The sequence below is a fragment of the Mustela putorius genome, unplaced genomic scaffold (assembly GCF_011764305.1).
Source record: "Mustela putorius furo isolate JIRA1106 unplaced genomic scaffold, ASM1176430v1.1 tig00003853_pilon_pilon_pilon, whole genome shotgun sequence".
Lineage (NCBI taxonomy): Eukaryota > Metazoa > Chordata > Mammalia > Carnivora > Mustelidae > Mustela > Mustela putorius.
The window spans coordinates 72,907,634-72,926,876 of NW_025422005.1; the positions used below are offsets into that span (position 1 = coordinate 72,907,634).

Below are 19,243 nucleotides of genomic sequence, written 5' to 3' on the forward strand. Positions count from 1 at the left end.
TGTTCATTGAGCTGAGAGATAACATGCCACCTTGCACAGGAGTCTAGAACTAGAACCCCGTGGAGTTCCAGTTCTGTCCTCAGTGTTGGGTGCATTAGTGCCAGCTGCCAGTGGTGCCTGGCTGGGCTGTAATTGCACCCCCATGTTGTTTGTAGGCTGTACATTTTCTGGGGGTTCTGAAATAGCTTGCATAGCAGATTATTTACAATTCATTACTCAAACATGAAAAAAAATTACTTCAGAAAGCATCATGAGTATTTTAAATTACTGTCTACAGTCTCTAAGTGCACTACAAATGTGCTGTAACTAGTAAAGCTTTCCCATAGATTGAAGAGAGAGTCTTAGAGGAACTGTAGTAACTGGATGCAGAGCCTCTTTGATAAAGAGAATTGGAACTGTCAAATACCTAGGAAGTAAAGAATGTGGCTGGACTGGACTTACTGACTTTACATTTGTCAAAGGTGGAAATAGATACTAGTATTTTACCATCAACAGTTATTACTATTAGTCAAGTAAGTGAGATTTGATTAAAAAAAATTCATATACTTTAGAGGAAGAGAAAGCATGAACAGAGGTAGGGGCAGAGGGGAGGATCTTAAGCAGACTCCCTGTTGAGCATGGAGCCCAACTTGGGGCTCCACCACATTAGGACCCTGAGATCATGACCTGAGCCGAAAGCAAGAGTTGGATGCTTAACTGACTGAGCCACCCAGACACCCTGAGATTTGATTTTATAAACAAATACTACTAATGAAAATGTTCTTGATGTTCCACACTATTTTCTATTATTTTTTATGTAGTTTAGGCACTATGTTAATAATTATGCTGTTTATTAAAGCAAAGTAAAAACACTTGAAAAATTGAAAATGCATATAAATATGTTATTTGAATGAGGAAAGTAGTGACTCCCATATTCGTACCGTGCATAGATGTCTTTTTAAATTGTGTTAATATGCAGTACATGTAACTTAATACACATAATGAACCAAGACCTATGATTAATTTTTACATGTGACATCTGGCTAGAGTTTTATCATTAAAAATAAAATTGCATCCACAGACTAAATGATCACTTCTTTTTAAAAATATATTTAAGGGACGTCTGAGTGGCTCAGTTGGTTAAGCATCTGCCTTCAGTTCAGATCATGATCCCAGGGTCCTGGGATCAAGGCAGGCATCATGTTCCCTCCCTGCTCAGTGGAGAGTCCGCTTCTCCCTCTCCCTCCTCCTGCCGCTCCCCCTGCTTGTTCTCTTTCTTTCTGTCAAATAAATAAAATCTTCAAAAAGTAAAATAAAATAAAAATATTTTTTAATTTAGTAGCTAATTTTCCCAACAGTTATTGGGCATGTAAAATTTTATTAACTAGATGAAGTAATTATAAAAACTATTAATATTGCAGGGTTTCTTTTCTTTTCTTTTAATTGTCTATTTATTTGAGAGAGAATGAGAAAGAGAGCGCCACAAGTAGGGTGAAGGGCAGAGAGCGAGGAGCAGACTCCTGGCTGAGCAGGGAGCCTGATGTGGGGCTCCATCCCAGGACTCAGGGATAATGACCTGAGCCAAAGGCAGAGATGCCCAACTGACTGAGCCACCCAGGTGCCCACAAATTTTGTTTAGTCATGAGTATTCTGTAGGTAAAATGGTACCCATATATGAAAGAACACATAAAGTCTTTTCCAAGTACTTGATTTCAGAAAAACCATTTAAGGTAAATCCAGCATCGTTGCTTGTATGTGAACCTTTTAAAGGCAATTTCATGCATGTCTGGGCTGCTTGAGGAGACCTCTCACACTTCCGTCAGCACTTGAATGATAGCGGCACTGCTTTATTTCCCTTTGTGGAAAGAGGAGAGCATGTATATGTACCAATATCATAATAATTTGGGATCTGATGACAGTTTGAGGTTGTTTAGGAGATAAGAGTCCTTAAAAATTATTGAATATAATAATATGTGTAGGTTCTCAATAAATACTGTTTGAATTTAACCTGAGATAGCTTCCTAATCTTATGTAGATGCTTATAGCCTCATATATTACCTTGATTTATAGGTCCATTTGGAAAGCATTGTCAATTTGAAAAGTAATATGCTATCATGTGGCTTGTGATTCTTGAAAGTCTGCCCTGCTTCCTTTTTCTTTCTTTCTTTCTTTCTTCGTAGCTTCCTTCTACAGATTGTCTCTGCTTGCTCCTTAAATGGTGGTATTTCTTAAGATTCTGTCCCAGAGTCTCTTTCCCATGCTACATATTCTAGATTATGTAGGCAGTTGCATTAATTTCCATGAAACCATTTCCATGGTTTTCCCAGATGTCTTCTACTTGAATGTTTATTCTCAACTCTTGACCTATGTGCCCAATTACCTACATAACATCTCCTGGATATCCCAGGCAATCCAGCAGTGTGCTTAGCATTAAGCTCATTTCTTTCTCTGCACATTTCCATCCAGCTCTCCCAATGGGAAGGGAAAAAAAGGAAACATATATGCATATACATGTAGAACATATGCACTTCTCATCCTGTTTTGGAAAGCCCACAGCTAGTAAGTAGCAGGCCTAGAACTCTTATTCAAGTCTTGTGAATGTGAATTTTCAGCTCAGAGTATATTTTCTATGATGTGGTGACCATATACTCTAAACCAAAATATAAAAATGCATGGTTTGGCAGTATTTGAAGCCTGTGCTTGTTAATCTAATTGTACCTCATTGCTTTTTCATGTCATTGTATTAAGTCATGCCTTATAGTAGACAGATACCAATAACACATACGATATTTTAAAAATTGCTGTTATGAAATATGTGGTATGTGAGACATATGTATGCATTATGTGTATGATTGTACCTAGTTAGAGAGATTGGATAATGCTTCCCCTTTGAGCAATGATGACATTCCATATGGAGGTTCATGAGTTCACCAGGCAGCGTTATGGTACAGGGAAAATAGTAGAGCGTTCAAAGCAGGTGAATCAGCTTACAAAAAGATCTAGTGGTAGGAGGGTGCATGGTATGTGTGGGCAGCTGTCTCAGTGCAAGGTAACTTGTAATCTTGTTACAGGTTTTTATATCCTGATAACTCTCTTTCCCCGTGCTGGCTTCCTTATTCTAAAAAACATTCAAAGCTGAAGTTTATATTAAACAAAGAATAATAGTAAGCATCTACCTTCGGCTCAGGTCAGGATCCTGGGGTCCGGGGATTGAGCCCCACGTTGGGCTCTCTGCTCCTCAGGAAGCCTGCTTCTCCTTCTCCCTCTGCCTGCCACTCTCCCTGCTTATAGGTGCGCGCGCTCTCTCTCTCTCTCTCTCTCTCTCTCACAAATAAATAAAATCTTAAAACAAACAAACAAAGATAGCCCAAACTTAGAATGTAGTACAACACCAAAAAGAAAAAGGATTTATATTGGTATAGTTTCTACTCTTGTTACCTAAAATCACTCCAGCATTTATAACCATTGCCCTGCTACCTTTTGATAAATGCGGAAATAATTAAATCCTAAGTATAAATTTCAAAATCTTTTCTTAAATTCCAAGTGACTTATTTTCTAAGTGCATTTCTTACTGTGAAGCTTAGTATCCATGCAATCTGTCTTTGTGTGTTTAAGAGTTAATTCAGGCTGTAAAATTCTATTCTATTAGAATGTAGTGTGGGGCACCTTGGATGGCTCAGTCGGTTAAGTGTCTGGCTTTGGCTCAGGTCATGATCCCAGGGTCTTGGGATGGAGCCTTGCATCAGGCTCTCTGTTCCTCAGGAAGCCTGCGTCTCCTTCTGCCTCTGCCTGTCACCCCCTGCTTCTGCACGTGTGTGCACTCTCTCTCAAATAAACAATATTTTTTTTTTTAAATCTAAGAAAAAGAAAATGAACTGTGACTTTTGAACTATACCAGTCTCCGGTCTGTGGTATTCTAAACTTGATTTGATGACTGTTTATTCTGTTTTTCTGTATATACATGTGTATTATCCTTCAGAGAGTAATTCTGAATGTTTGGTCTTCAAAACATTTCTTCAGGTGCTCTTACTCATTCCTAAATTGGAGAATTATGTTTGAGGAATGGGAAATTATTTTCATTGTCTTTAAAAAGTGAGCTCACAACTGTTTTTCTTTGCAGAAAGGGCAATTGCAAGACATGAAGTTCGAGAAATTGAGCAGCGACATACGATGGATGGCCCTCGGCAAGAGGCCACGCTGGATGAGGAAGAGGACATGGTGATCATTTATAACAGAGTCCCCAAAACTGCAAGCACTTCCTTTACCAATATTGCCTATGATCTGTGTGCAAAGAATAAGTATCATGTTCTTCACATCAACACTACCAAAAATAATCCAGTGATGTCACTACAAGACCAGGTAAACACGTAGGAGATAAGTGAATGATTTCTGACACTTCCTCATTCATATTTTGTATCTCAAGAGGCAAAAGCATTTTAAGGGATATGTGTACTGACCCCAATGAATTTTAAGTCTCTTGGGGAACAGGAACAAACAAACTTTTTTTTTTTTTTTAAGATATTATTTATTTGAGAGAGAATGTGCATGAGTTGGTGTTGGGGGGCAGGCACAGAGGGAGAAGGAAAAGCAGGCCTCCCTGCTGAGCAGGGAGCCAGATGTGGAGCTCCATTCCAGGACTGTGGAATCACGACCTGAGTCTACGACAGACGCTTAATGGACTGAGTCACCCAGGTGGCCCTGCTAAACAAACTTTTCTATAATTTTACATTTTTCACAATATTTGGTATATTTCCTTGCATATTATATGTACTTAAATATTTATAAAATTAATGAACTTATTAAAAGCTTGATTTTTGAAAAGAAAATGATGCTCTTTATTATGGTATCCTTTAAAAAATAGGAAATATTTTCAGCAAGATACCTTGCAATAGAAATCAGTCAGTTGTCTCATTTTATGATAGAGAAATCTTTATTTAATGAATACCTGTGTTCAGTTTTGTGACAAGCCTCCTAAACTTCATCTCATCTTTACTAGTAATTCATGTAATATTAACTACAAACTCCTGGAGAAGAGAAATTGTGGCTTATATTTTTAACATAACCTTGCCTTTTAAGTTGTCAAGAAACTTTAGATAAACAAATGGATAGATATGAAATAGTCTTAAGAAAAGTGGAGGAAATTATCTCATGAAATAAAATCACTTATCTCTTTAGCAATAGTAGCACACAGTTTCTCCACAACTGGAGTTCTGACTAGAATTATAAATTAATAGAATTCTCTATAAATATTGAAGGGAATGGGAATTGGTCCCTATGAGGAGAAAAGATAATATTTGGAAATACTGTCTAAGATTAAATGTTAAGGTAGCATAATTAGAAAGGTTTTATGATAGTCATACAGTTATGAATGTATCTGAAAACAGCTGAAATTATTTACTACAAAGCTAACTCTTATCCTACTCTGAAGCAAGAGAGTAACACTGATACATAAGGTTAAGGTTTGTTTTCTTTGAGAGCTGTTAGTAAAGTCTAATAGTATATGGCATACCATCTGCCCATATAATTCTTGGCTCTCTGCAGTATCCTCAATTACTCTTTTTCATAAAACCAAAAATCTACATCCATCAGCCAAACTAAATAACTCTTCTGTAAATGAGAAGAAACATGAGCTTATTTAGCTAAGTGGGTCATAAAAACTATTCATTATGTAATATTGAATACCAAGGGCAAGTATCCTAAATAATCCATTTTTATACAGTGTGTGGTAGATGTTAAATTTCTTTGCTTGATTGCTTTTCAAAATACATCTTGGCTTAAAGGAACATCTCTTAATACTCCCATAGTAATTTTAGACTTACCCAGTAGTATTTTTTAGAAAAATAGTTACCTTGCTTATTTTCTGTCCAGCATTACAAAATTGTATGACAGCTATATAAGATGTCTGACAGTGATACTAACCATTTTTTTTTTTCATGAAATAAGAATCTCTGGAAGCTGCCCACATATGACATTTACAGGCATCATGTAGTGATAGATTTTCCCAGTTGCATTTGGATGAGATAAAGCTGTTTTTCTTTCAATAGCTTGTTAGTTATATATAGGAAAAAAAATCAGAAGAGAAGCATAAACACCATCTTAAAAGCAGTGAGATTACATAATGAGCAGCAGCATTTAAAATATGTTTGTGTGGGGCAAAGTAGAGAAATACTCTTTAGCTCCAGCTCTTTCTTGGATGTATTTCATATATAATATACAAGGCACTGTGCTAAACTGTTCACATACTTAATTATTTCTCAGATTTTAGAGTCAAGGTCCAAATATGTTGAATATGAAACTGTTGAGCAGGTAATAGCTATCTCTGCATATTCTGCCATCCTTAGAAACAGTTGTCCACTCTGCTCTCAAGGTTTCATTTATTTATTGAGTATGTAATACATACAGGGATTGTCTACATTCCTAAAGAAATAAAAAGCAAGGCCACATCTTTCAGAAGGCTTATTTGTAATTTACATAGAACGTAAAGCATAGATGTAGAAATGATAAAGATTATTTAAAGAAAACATCATTTTATGGTATTTTCACCAAATTATTTATTATTTATTATTTTTAATTTTTATTTTTTAAAGATTCTATTTTTATTTTTTAAAGATTTTATTTATTTGACAGAGAGAGGAGACACAGCCAGAGGGAACACAAGCTGTGGGTGTGAGAGAGGTAGAAGCAGGCTCCCCATTGAGCAGGGAGCCCAATGTGGGACCTGGTCCCAGGACCCTGGGATCCTGACCGGAGCAGAAGGCAGATGCTTAACAACTAAGCCACCCCAGTGTCCCTTTCACCAAATTATTAAACCCAAAATGTTTCTCACCAGAATGTTTAACCCAGACGATCTTGAACGAACAGGCAAATCCATCTTGTTAGAACATTCTCCAGAATAATTACCCTGAACTTTTGTAAAGTATCAACATTGTGACAACCAAACAAGGTGTGTTTGGGGATGAGGCCTGGCAGTCCTCGCTAGAGGTGAGGAGACTAAGAGATCTTAAATCCTAATGTAATGTGTGATTAGTAACTGGATCCTTGATCAAAAATGTCTGCTCTTTGTTTTCAGATGGTTCAGAAAAAATTAAGCGTGTGTGTGCATATGGAGAAAATAGAGGCAAAAATGGGAAGTTAGTGAATCTTAGTGAATGAGTATACAGATGTTGACTGTATTCTTTCAACTTTTCTGTAGTTCAGGGATCTTTCACAATTAAGAAATTGGAATAAATTAAGAGGGAAAGTTCGAACAAGTGAATGAAAAGATAAACGTTTGAGAATATGAGGCTTGGAAGAGTAAGCCATGAGAGGGAGACATACTCAGTCATGGGAATTCTATCTTTGAGGCATGCTTTACTCAGTGAATTGGTAGGGATTGGTAGGAGACCAGTGATTCATTAGATCTTGTAGTTAGAAAATGAAGTTTACTCTGCTATCATGAAAATATCTCTGCTCTAGAGAACATCTTGTCTTTAAAGTAACTGTCAATAGATAAATAAATAAATAGATAGATAAATAAATAAAGTAACTGTCAGGTATTAAGTGGCAGTGTCTTTTAGGATCTTTCATAATTCTTTTCTACTCATCTGTTTAGGTTTGTGATCATATTTAACTCCTTTCTACACATCAGAAATATCTAGAATTTGCATTCTTTCTAGGACAACTTAGTAATTTTTTTCTTTTAATTCGCTATTAGGGCACCTTCTGATCTTTTGCATGACTTGATGTTTGTTGAAGATTCTGATTTTTCAGACCACACCTAAGATGAGTGCTTCCTAACTTATAATGTGTATATCAATCGCCAGTTAAAAATAAAGATTCCGATTCAAAAGGACTAAGATGGAACCTGAGGCCCAAACTGATTCTTACGGTTCTTGAACCACAGTTTGAATACCAAACATCTAGAACATAGTTCTCAGTGGGTTATGTGAAATTGTGTATTATAGACTTCCCAGGATGGTGAAGTACTTTGCTTTAAATTCATATTCTAACCTCCCCGTCAAAATCCAAATTCCTTACCTTGGCCAACAGGCCCTTTTAAATCTAGCCCATGTCCAATACTTCATCTTCTTGTTTACTAGCCACACTGACCTTTGGTTCATTGAATGTACCAAACCTTTCCCATTTCAAGGCCTCTGCACGTAGCAGTCTATCTTAGACGGGTCTCTCACCATTGACTTCATGTTATCCTTTTAACATCCTTGAGATGACAGCCTCTCAGAAAAACCTCACTTGGCTATCCTATATATTAAATACTTCTTCCAAGTTATAGTACACCGTCATCATTCCTTATGTAACTTTCCTATTACTTACTGATTTGTTTGTTTTCTATTTGTTTAGTCTTTTCCTCTGTATAAGCTCCTAAAAGGCAGGAACCTTGTTCATCATATTATTCACCATTGTATTCTTGTGTTTAGAATGGTGTCTGAGACACAGTACATATGCTCCATAAATTTTTTGTTGAATGAATGAATGAAAGAGAGAACAAATGAATGGACTTAGGTTCTAAAAGTAGTTCTTAGTTGAGCACAATGCCAGTGATGATGATTACTGGTAGAATGAGCCCCTCTGATTGATGGTAATATGTTCTCCCCTTCACTAAGGTGATTTGGGACACACCCACCCTTCTCCTGCAGAAAGGACTGAACAGAAATTTCTGGATTTCGGTGAAATATTATGTTATGTTGCTGCTGAATGTTTTTTATATTTTATCCAGTTGTTATTCACTTTTACTTTTTGTGTAGAACACTTCCTCTCTAGTTTAGTGTCATAAAACTACCCACAGCTGTACAGTGGATGTTTATTTAAGTATAGGTATGAGTAGGAGTTTGGTATATAGTAATTACCCAAGTTAATAGTAGTATTCATTTACCATGCAGTAATTACAAAGTTGGAATTTGGCCAAGATTGTCAGGATGACATTCCTACTCACAGATAGTGAAAACAGGTTTTTTCAGATAATTAATGTTGAGATGAATCTTATTAAGAATGTATGTCTAGGTACACTCTTAAGAGATGGTGCTTTCTTAGCTTTTTCTGCCACACTGGTTCAGGTCTGAGTCCACTAGCAGATAAATCACAGCACTACTCCCTACATCGCTTGTATTTTCCCTAAAGGTCTCCTCTGATGACTTGCTAGCCTAACTCTGCTTGAGTTATAAAACCTGACAGAAATCACAGTTTCAGATCTGCTCCAGGCTAGCTATAAAAACATCTCTTTTCATCTAGTATATCTACCAACTACTTCTGAAACATCCTTCTTGATAGCCTGTTTCAATCAGAGTATGGAAATACTCTTTGAATAAATTCACTGTGGTGACTTTATTTCTTCTCCCTGAGCCACTGTGTTCAGTCTCTTCCGTCTTCAGTCTTCTTAAGTCCATTCACCATGATTATGCTTTGCTCCTTTCATCTACTCACCTTCCCTTTCACTAGTGCCAAGTGTCGTCAGTGAGAGTCCAGACAGTGAACGGCGTGCCGGTTTGCTCACCTGACCTCCACTTCCACTCCTACCTATTCCAGAGCCTTATCTCGAGGTCTTGAGCAGGATGTCCCACTGCAGAGGAGAACCAGAAGAAAAACTGAAAGACTAGGCGAGTGGTGCAGGAGAGGTGAGAGGGCAGAAAATGGTGGAGGGGAACTGCAGTGAGGCTGGCAGATGAAAGGGTGAGAGTGGGGGGGGGGGGAGGAAGAGAGAGAAATTCTGCAGGGGGCACTTTGGGGAGAACCAGCTAACTTGGTAAAAGGAGAAGTGGCTAAATTCAGACTTTGAAAAGGAAACTTTTTTTTTTTTTGGAGATTTACTTATTTTAATGGAGTGTGCCAGAGGAACAGGGAGAGGACACAGACTGCCTGCTGAGCATAGAGCCAGACCCAGAGATCATGAGCCTGAGATTGTGACCTGAGCTGAAATCTAGAGTCAGCTGCCTAACCAACTGAACAACCCAGGTGCCCTGAAAAGGAAACTTTTTAAAAAGGTTGCTCTTCAAAGGGGGTCAAAGGATGGTCATAGAATTTCAGCAGTATGTAAATGACTCTTCTTAATGCTCTGCCTATTCTCCAGATTAGTCTGAACAACCACTTGAACCTTATTGACATCATTTGTTTGCTTGGCACTTTTTTCTTTTTTGTAAAGGAAAGGTCAGTCTCAGCTCAGCATCTTCTGATTTATTGCAAATTGTAAATCAGCCACAGCTTTATTAATGAGACTTTAACACATTACTGTAAGTGTTGATGAGATGAAAGAAAAAAACATATGTACATATATATTAAATATGGAACCTTCAGTATTCTCATAGTTGCGAGATTAGAGAAAGATTCTGTATGTTTTAACAGACTTTAACATAATAGTATAGAGAATTTAAAAGCAATAATAACCCATGTGAATTTACCTCAGAATGAATTTAGAAAATAAAATGCAAGGTCTTATATCAACATTTAAACCAGGTCTCTTACTTTTGACTAGCAGTGTTCAGCAGTCCCTGTGGTTACCCAGGATAATAAAAAGGCAAGAGTAAGTCAGTGGTCATAATTGCAAAAATGGTTGTCCAGTACGAGAATAGTGAACAGCGTGGATTGGACGTGGAGGTTATAATGAACATGATGAAGAAGATGAACAATTTTGAGAGCCGTATCAACAGAGCTTTGAAAGCTTGTGGGATGAGGAATTTTGAATGACTGGACCTAAGGGGTTTTCTTAGCAGTGGATAGGACTTGAAATTCTCAATGCCCAAGTTTGTTGATCAAAATAATGATACAAATGCTACTCCCCCTTCTTTTCACATCCTTTTGGGTTTTTTCCTCTTTGCTTAAATTGAACAATAAGAAATTAAGAAAATTATCTTGTGATATAGAAGGATGATTGGGCCAAAATCTAAGGTATGTGGGTTTTGAGCTTCAGTGTTCTAATCTATAAAATAAAAAGGACAGGGTATCCTAAGTCCCTTCAACCTCTAAAATGCTGATTCTGTAAACAAGAAACTTTGAGTTGATGACAGCAGTGGAAGGTTCATGCCTTGTTCTGTTCTCCACCATCACTCAACTCTTCCCTCAGTCCCAACTGGAAACACAACCCTTTTTTCCAATTCATTCATTTTTAGACTGTGTTTCTTGGAATGCTTTGGTTTCAGAATGCTTCAGGCATCACTGTTTGTGGGTAGAAGGAGACGGAGTAGGCAGGGTTCATTCTGCTCCTGTCCTTACTTTTGTTTTATGTATTGCAGTGGCTTACAAGGTAATCTTTAAAAATCTGTTCAATTTCAGTACATTTTTTTCCTTATCATAAAAGCAAGAAATATGAGAGTGTATCTTTGCCAAAGAGCTTTTACGGACCTCAGGGCCCCTTGGCAAAGCAGTACAAAAACAAGCTTCGTGTAAATAAAGCCAAGCAGTAACTCCTGGACCTACCTATGCTCAAGCCTTGCTCCTCCGTGTGAGCCACTGACCTGCCATCCTGTTGAGACTTGTTAGAAGTGCAGAGTCTTGGGCTCCACTCCAGACCTACAGAATCAAAATCTGCATTTTGACCAGAATCCCAGATGATTCATTTGCACCTTGAGTTTGAGAAGCCCTGCAGCAGTCCAGGCATTATCTAGCTTCCTGAGCTCTACACCGGACGGTGAAGGACACATGGAACAAGGAAGTGTGTCCTTAAGAGGGTTCAATTTAACCCTGACTGTCCTTAAGAAAGGTGGAAGAAAGAAGGATCCTTGAAGTTTATATTTATAGCTAACTCTTATTTCCACCTGAGTCTTTTACTATCGTGCACTTTGAAGTTGGTGCTGTTGATCCTTTCTAACATGTGGCTTCTAGAACACCATTTTCCCAGATTTCAACCTGCCACCTCCTTTCATTTCTCTCCCACACCATCACATCCACATTAAATCCGGGCTTCTGGAAAATAGAGCTGAATCGCTAAATATGCCTTCTTAAGTATCCTTAAACCACCACCTCCCATTCCTATTCTCTTTTCCTTCTACTTCCCTCTCATTTTGGGCTGAAATAATGGAACTGATTTTCACAGAACCAAAGGCTTTTATGAAATAATTTACCAGTAAGTGACAGTTTATAAGGACTTTTCATATTCAATGTGTGAATTTTTTTTAAGGATTCAGTTTTTAGGTTATCTAATTTTAATTTTCTGTTTCTTTTCATTTGCCATTTGATATTTTCATTCTCTTTGGAACCTTAACAGATAGGAAGGAACATGAGAACCTCAAATCACACTTTTTTTGGCTTTTTCTTTCTCCCAGTGGGAAAAAATCATAAACATCTGCTGAAATATAATGTGTGTTTTAAAATGCAACTTAATTTTATCTGCGTTCAGTTTTCAGATTTAAGAGTATGTGTTTGTACGTATAAGATAATAAGATAAGGTTTCTATAACTTCCCTTCTAAGAACTCTATTATTTTCCTTAATATGAGGGGTTTTTTTCCCCCCAAGATTGATTGATTGATTTGTCAGAGATGAAGAGTGCACAAGCAGGGGGAGCGGCAGGCAGAGAGAAAAGCAGGCTCCCACCAGGACCCTGGGACTGTGACTTAAGCTGAAGGACTGTGACTTAAGCTGAAGGCAGCAGCCCAAGCGACTGAGCTACCCAGGCACCCCAGTATATGAGTTATTAATGCCTCCCCTAAAAAATAAATTTCCCCAGAACTTTCTGTTTTTCCCTAGCTCACTTCTCTGACATGTGGCTACTTCTGCACTGTTTTGTGCTCTGCACTACCAATAGGCCTTTTCTGGGAGGCATCCATCGTCATTCATTGCCATTAATTTATTGACTAATCTGGTAGAAGTGGTCCAGTGTATCTCCATGTGACTAACTCTTCTAAAATGTAAATGCAAGATTGATAAGGTGTCAGAAATATGCAGTTCACAGGCCTGTGCTCCAGGCTGAGGTCACAGCTTGCAGAAGATTTCAGTGCAGTTTAGGATGGTGGGCTCCCGACCCTTCCACCTTCACCACCACACTGTACCTAGTCCCTAGAAGACATTCTCAACTGTTTGCTGCTTATCATGCATAAATTTGCATATCAAAAATACATGCCATTTTTCTTTGAGAAATAGTGTATCACTGCTTTGTAGCTAGTGATACTTAGGCTTATCAAGCTCTATATTAATCAGCTCTTAAAATTTTTTTCAGCAGGGTGGGAGGCTCAGTGGGTTAAGCCTCTGCCTTCAACTCAGGTCATGATCTCAGGGTCCTGGGATCAAACTCCGCATCAGGCTGTCTGCTCAGCAGGGATTCTGCTCCCCCCCCCCCTTCTGCCTGCCTCTGCCTGCCTTTGCCTGCTTGTGATCTGTCAAATAAATAAAAGCTTTAAGAAAAAAATTTTTTCAGCATATTTATACTTTTTTTATCAATGAGCTGATGATATCTGCTCTTTATTCTTTAAAGGCCTCTGAAAATCATCATCTTTTCTGTAATCATTTTGGTTTGAGGATTACTTTTTGTTTTTATTTGTTGAGCCGTTAATAAGTATGAGTTTTTATGAATAACAAATCTCTGGGAGTAAAAAACAGACTTGGTCGTGTGTTGGTACCCACCCTCCCCTCACCCAAGTGAATTACTTACTGTGCAGCATTGTAATGATTGCACTGTGTGGGTTTTTTCTTTCAGGATTCTTTCTCACTCCTCTGAGTGTGGTGATAATAGCTCCCTCTGTGATGAATTGGTAATTACAGATCACACTGTGCTCTCCTTAGTTGAAACCTGTGTTTCAAGCTTTGTAATTGTCAAACTGGTGTGATTTGTTTTAAATGTCTAAATGGAAAGTATTTTGCTATCATCAGATTTCATTTTCTTTTATATTGAACTTCAGTAATGAGTGTGTTCTTCTGTTTTAGGTACGCTTTGTAAAGAATATAACTTCCTGGAAAGAGATGAAACCAGGGTTTTATCATGGACATGTTTCTTATTTGGATTTTGCAAAGTAAGTTGTACCAAAATGACATGCTAAAGAATGCTTTATACTTTAGCAACCTAAAAAGAAACATATTTATTAAATTGTTATGATTCTGATTTTTTAAAAAAGGTACTGGCTTGCCTTTGCCACATTTAGAGATGTAATTTAAATACACCTTCTGGTGTTTTACTGCCCTCTAGTGTTCATAAGTTGATTATTGTCACAGTAATTTTAGAAATTCGAAGTAGACTAAATATAGGTGATACTCTAAAGTTATTTATCATTCTGTTTATGTGTCTTGTATAAGCAAGTGACTTATTTTAGGGGAGCAAGAGGAATATTCTAAACATGGGTTATTTTGTGGATCCATTTGAATGTTTTTTTGTAGCATTATGGTAAAACTTCAAATCCAGATCTTTTCCCCAACAGCCTTACTAACTTAAAAGACATATTTAAAATGTATTTTTAAAATGATTTAAGCTCAGACATATTCCCTCAGTCATTTCATTAGTAGTCATAATTTCACAGTAATATACTCTCATGTATTTGTCAACTCTAGAGTATTCTGTGTCAAATTTGAAAATTAAGTTGGTATCCCAGTTATTTTAACTTACTAAATTTGAAAAGAAAAAGAGTTGAATGAATTATTACTGATTTAGGTACTAACCCGTAACTTTTTGAAGAGCAAGTAATTAAAGGGGAATCTCCCAGATATTACATACATGAAACAATGTATTTTTATTTCTAGTTCCATAGTACTCAAGATATTTCAGTAAAATGGTAGCTTTAAAATTAGATGTACAGTTTTCTGTAAATAATTCATACTGCAATATTGAAAACATTTTATAGGTAGCTTTAAAATAAATTAATTATTTTTTCTTTGCAGAGGCACTGAACCAATTTCATAAACTCCATTCATATGCATATTTTCCCTCAGGGCTGCATTATCCTTCAATTGAATGTCTGTTATCCTTCCACCTAAATGATTTATTTTTTCCACACACAGCTTAGTTTCTAATACTTGAGGTTTCCATTATTAAAATAATATATTGAGTGCTTTTGCTTTTGGCAAGTCTTTTACTTGAAGCTCTGGTGTATGCTGGGGTTCTTGCAGTTGAAAAGTATAAAGTTTCTTGAAAAGATTAATCTCATTTATTAAATACTAACATGAATGTTTAAGGTTTTGAATATTTTCATAATTGGTCTCGTGTTTTTGGAAGTGAAAAGTATTGTGAAAAATTTCAGTAGACTTTTACAAGATTTTAAACAAACATCTGAAAGAAATCACCTAGCGAGAATGTATTTTGATGTATATAGTCAAGAACTATTGTAGATGTAACTAGTATCTTTTAAAATAAATTTTAGTTTGACAGACCTAGTAACTGTGAAGAGTAAGGAAGAGGAAAGAAACATCACCTTACCAATTTTTAGAATACTTTTATTCTTCAAAACATATTCTTGACTGCCATAGTACTTTGTGGAATCCATTAAAATACTTGCCTTCAGGAGAGAACAATCAAATTTGGTGAAAGAAATATTTAATCACTTAGCTTTTCAGTTGCCTTAAAAGAGTCCCTTAAAGCATATAAACTCAGTATATCCCAAGAAACCCAGGAAGCAGGTAAAGACAATAAAAAATGAAAAGTGATTTCTGGTTTAGTGATCACTAAGAAGTACACATTTTATTTGTAAACCTATATGTGTTCAAGCCATGTTTTGGCTCTAGTTTTCTGGTTTTATTCAGAACTGTAGCATAACAGAAACCTCTCCTTGTTCCAAGTTCGTATTCCTGTTCTGTCTTGCTTTTTGTACTTAGTCTTATTCCCGATTTTTTTTAAGCACATTTTGTCGTTCCCTTTTTCATTTTTCTCTTTCGTGTTCAATTACCTTTGTTTTCATTTCAGTTGGTGGACAGCACAGTTTTTAAAATGATACAAATATCACTAATGTCATAAATTTAGAAATTTTTCACTAAAAAATTTGTATAGATTGGACATTTTCAAAATGTCATAGAGTACAGGTAATATAAAGTTGAATAAATAAGTTGTAGTTCTTATCCTCAGTTCACTGAAGCCACATTTTTTTCTGTATTTATCAGTTCATTATATTTCATTATAAACAGATCATCCTCCCTTTTTACATTCATACTCCTTACCAGCAGCATCTATTACCTCAACTTTGATTTCAAACTTTACAAAATAAAAACATTAGAACACCTCTTTCATTTATTTCAGTCATATTTTCCTTTATAGTGAGTAGTATTCAGCTGAAAGAAAACTTTGTGAATGCTGATTTCCGTCAGTCTGCTGAGATTTTCTGTAATCTAGCTACCTATGGGTGACATGTCAGCATCTGTCTTAGATATTTGAATTTAAAAAAAAAAAATTTTATAAACATATAACGTATTTTTAGCCCCAGGGGTACACGTCTGTGAATCTCCAGGTTTACACACTTCACAGCACTTACCATAGCACATACCCTCCCCAGTGTCCATAACCCCACCACCCTCTCCAGGCCTTCCACCCCCAGTGAAAATTATTTTTGATACAACAGTCTTATTCAGGTGCATGTCAGGTGTGTGCCTTTGTGGTTATCCCCAGAAATGAATATGGGTGTTTACCACTGTCATTCTGGTTTCTCCATACCACCCCTGTTGTCTTTCTCAGAACAACTGAGGTGAGTCAGTAAAGAGCAGATATGTCAGGGCAAGAAACACATAACTGAAAGCTTCACTAGGTCTGAAATACCCTAGAGAGTATTAAAACGACAAGATTTTAGGCCTAATAAAGTTTGTGTTTGCACCATTTTTTCTCACTTCCAGCAAATATGTCACAACATTACAGAAACATTTCTTAAGTTATTGTAATCATTACAGGCAATATGCAAGAGTTGCCTTTTTATTGACCTTGGACCAGCTCTTTCTACAACACTGATGCTGTAGATGGCTTAGGGGCAGTCTCCCAAGGCAGGGAGATCTGCCATTAAATCCTCCCATTTCTTACTGGCTCTGCGGTTTCAGGCGCATCACTGCAGATCTGCCTTTTCCCCATTTGTGAAGTGACACTAATTAAAATAACTACTTCCTGGTGGTTGTGAGGATTAAATATGATAATGTATGTGAAGCAGTAGGTTTCATGTCTCACACAAAGCAGTGTTATGTTCTTTTATAATTCTGTCTTCTCTCAGTTACCACGTTGTCTTTCTGGTGTTTTCTGCTCCCTGTCTGAATCCATGCTGGCCCTTCTTATTCTCAACTCTTAATAAGGCATTGCTCAGGACTCTGTCTTTGCCCCCATTATTCCCTTTGGGGAAGTTTGCCCATTTTTCTTTACCAAGACATCAAAGCCAGAGGGCACCTGGGTGGCTCAGTCGGTTAGGCGTCTGCCTTCGGCTCAGGTCATGATCCCAGGGTTCTGGGATGGAGTCCAGCATTAGGGAGCCTGCTTCTTCCTCTCCCTCTGCTGCTCCCCCTGCTGGTGTGCTCTTGCTCGCTTGCTCTCTCTCTCTCCGTCTAATAAATAAAATCTTAAGAAAAAAAAAAAAAAGATATCAAAGCCAGAAACTAGCATCATCTTGGATAACCCCTTTCTTCACCACATACATTGATCAGTCACCAGGTCTTTTGAGTTGGGCTTCTTTCACTTAACATAAGGCTTTTGACATTTGTCCAATGTATGCATCTATCAGTGGTTAGTTCTTGGAGGAACAGTATTCCATTGTGTGGATACACCACAGTCTTCATCCATCCACCAGTTTCTGAGTACTCAGATTGTTTCCAGCTTTTGGTGCTAATGAGTACAGCTGCTAGAACATTTGCATGTAGATTTTTTGTGGACCTATGTCTTCATTTCTCTTTGGTGTATAGAATGTGGGATTGCTGGGTTGTAGAGTAACTCTATAAAATACTGCAAAACTGTTTTTTCGTGTGGCTGTGCTATTTGCAATCTCACCAGCAGTGTATGAGAGTTCCAGGTGCCATGCATTCTTGCCAGAATTTGGTATTGTTAGGGCTTTTTTTTTTTTTTTTTTTTTTTCCTTTTTTAAAGTTTGGGCAATTCTAACAGATGCATAATAGATGAATGCCCTTTTTAAGAGGTAAATAACTACTGCAAAAATCACAACATCACCAGTGGGACCAACAAATACCAACAGGTCATTCTCTGTTTTTGAAACAAGATCACGGGAACCTGCCACATGGGGAAGGATTTGGCAGTTTCTCTGAACCCTTTAGGGCCAAGACAGTCCAGAGTAATTATATATAAGATATCAGTGTCCCCAGTGAGACCGCTGCTTTCCTAGAGAGGTTAAATCTAGGATGAAGCAGAAATCACAAAGCATTGTGCTTTCCAAAGGTTAGTCAGCCCTCTTGCAGCTTCATCACGTTCCATGTAGGCTTTGTCCAGTCAGACGACCAGGTCCCATTCAAATGTTCTGAGTATGCACTCTTGTTCTTTTAACCATTCTCAACGTGTACTCGTTTATCCCAATTGTGTAGAGTGTAGGTGTAAAGACATGAGCCTAGATCATGTTCCATGCTTTGCCATACCCCATATGCTGATGTGGCAAGAATAAGGTCTCTAAAATATCTTCTTACAAACCTGCTATTAAGATTATATTTTTTGCCTCTTAATCTTTATAGAACATCACAGCTTCCTACCAAATGTGCTGTTCTCTTCCTAGGAAGATCATGTTCTAACAGGTCAATAATAGTTTATATCTCTGGAATGAAGATGGATTATCTTTTCTTTACCTGAGCCCTCCCGAGGAACAGCTCAGATGCCCAGCCAGGGTTAAATGTGGAGTTCACAACCATAGAGAACATTTTCTCCCTGTGCAAAACTACCTGGTTGGCAGAAGAATTAAACCCACAAACCTAAAAGGATGCTTGTTTCCTAAGAAGCCGAGTTGAATGACCCAGATGCTATTTTTGTCATGCCTGTTTTCTGTTAGAATCTCTTGCCTCCATGTTTATATAACCATACCCTAATATATAAATAAGAGTCTTATCCATCTTCAGAATGAGTTCATACATGTTATCTCATTCAAATCATACTTCATACATGTAAATGCCACCAGAGCCATGCCCCAGAAAGTCGTTTCCAGACAGCAAGAAGAATTTTGTAAAGTGCCATATCTCCTTTTCAGTGCCACTTGGTAAGAATTGCTGTCTGTCCCACATGTCAGGGACTTGGGAGGGTGGGGAGGAAAAGAGAGGAAGCAGTGGTGGGAGATTATATGGGAAGGAGGTAATTCCCAAGAGAATGACTCGCGGTAGTCACTAGCTAATGGAGATGGTAAAGGGGTTCCCAGGCAGTCTCACAGTTTTAAGGTTGGAGTCATTGTCCCATCATCCTGTGCTTTC

At 37.4% G+C, this 19,243-nt stretch overlaps 1 protein-coding gene across 2 annotated transcripts in view; it reads left to right on the plus strand.

Moving 5' to 3' along the window:
* The window catches only part of HS2ST1 (heparan sulfate 2-O-sulfotransferase 1), a 170,328-nt gene that overhangs the window by 131,110 nt on the left and 19,975 nt on the right, over positions 1 to 19,243 (plus strand). For both annotated transcript variants that reach the window (XM_004752653.3, XM_004752654.3), the window contains exons 2-3: positions 4,100 to 4,338; positions 13,823 to 13,908. In XM_004752653.3, coding sequence (XP_004752710.1) covers positions 4,100 to 4,338; positions 13,823 to 13,908 — 325 coding nt within the window. The remainder of the gene's footprint in view (positions 1 to 4,099; positions 4,339 to 13,822; positions 13,909 to 19,243) is intronic.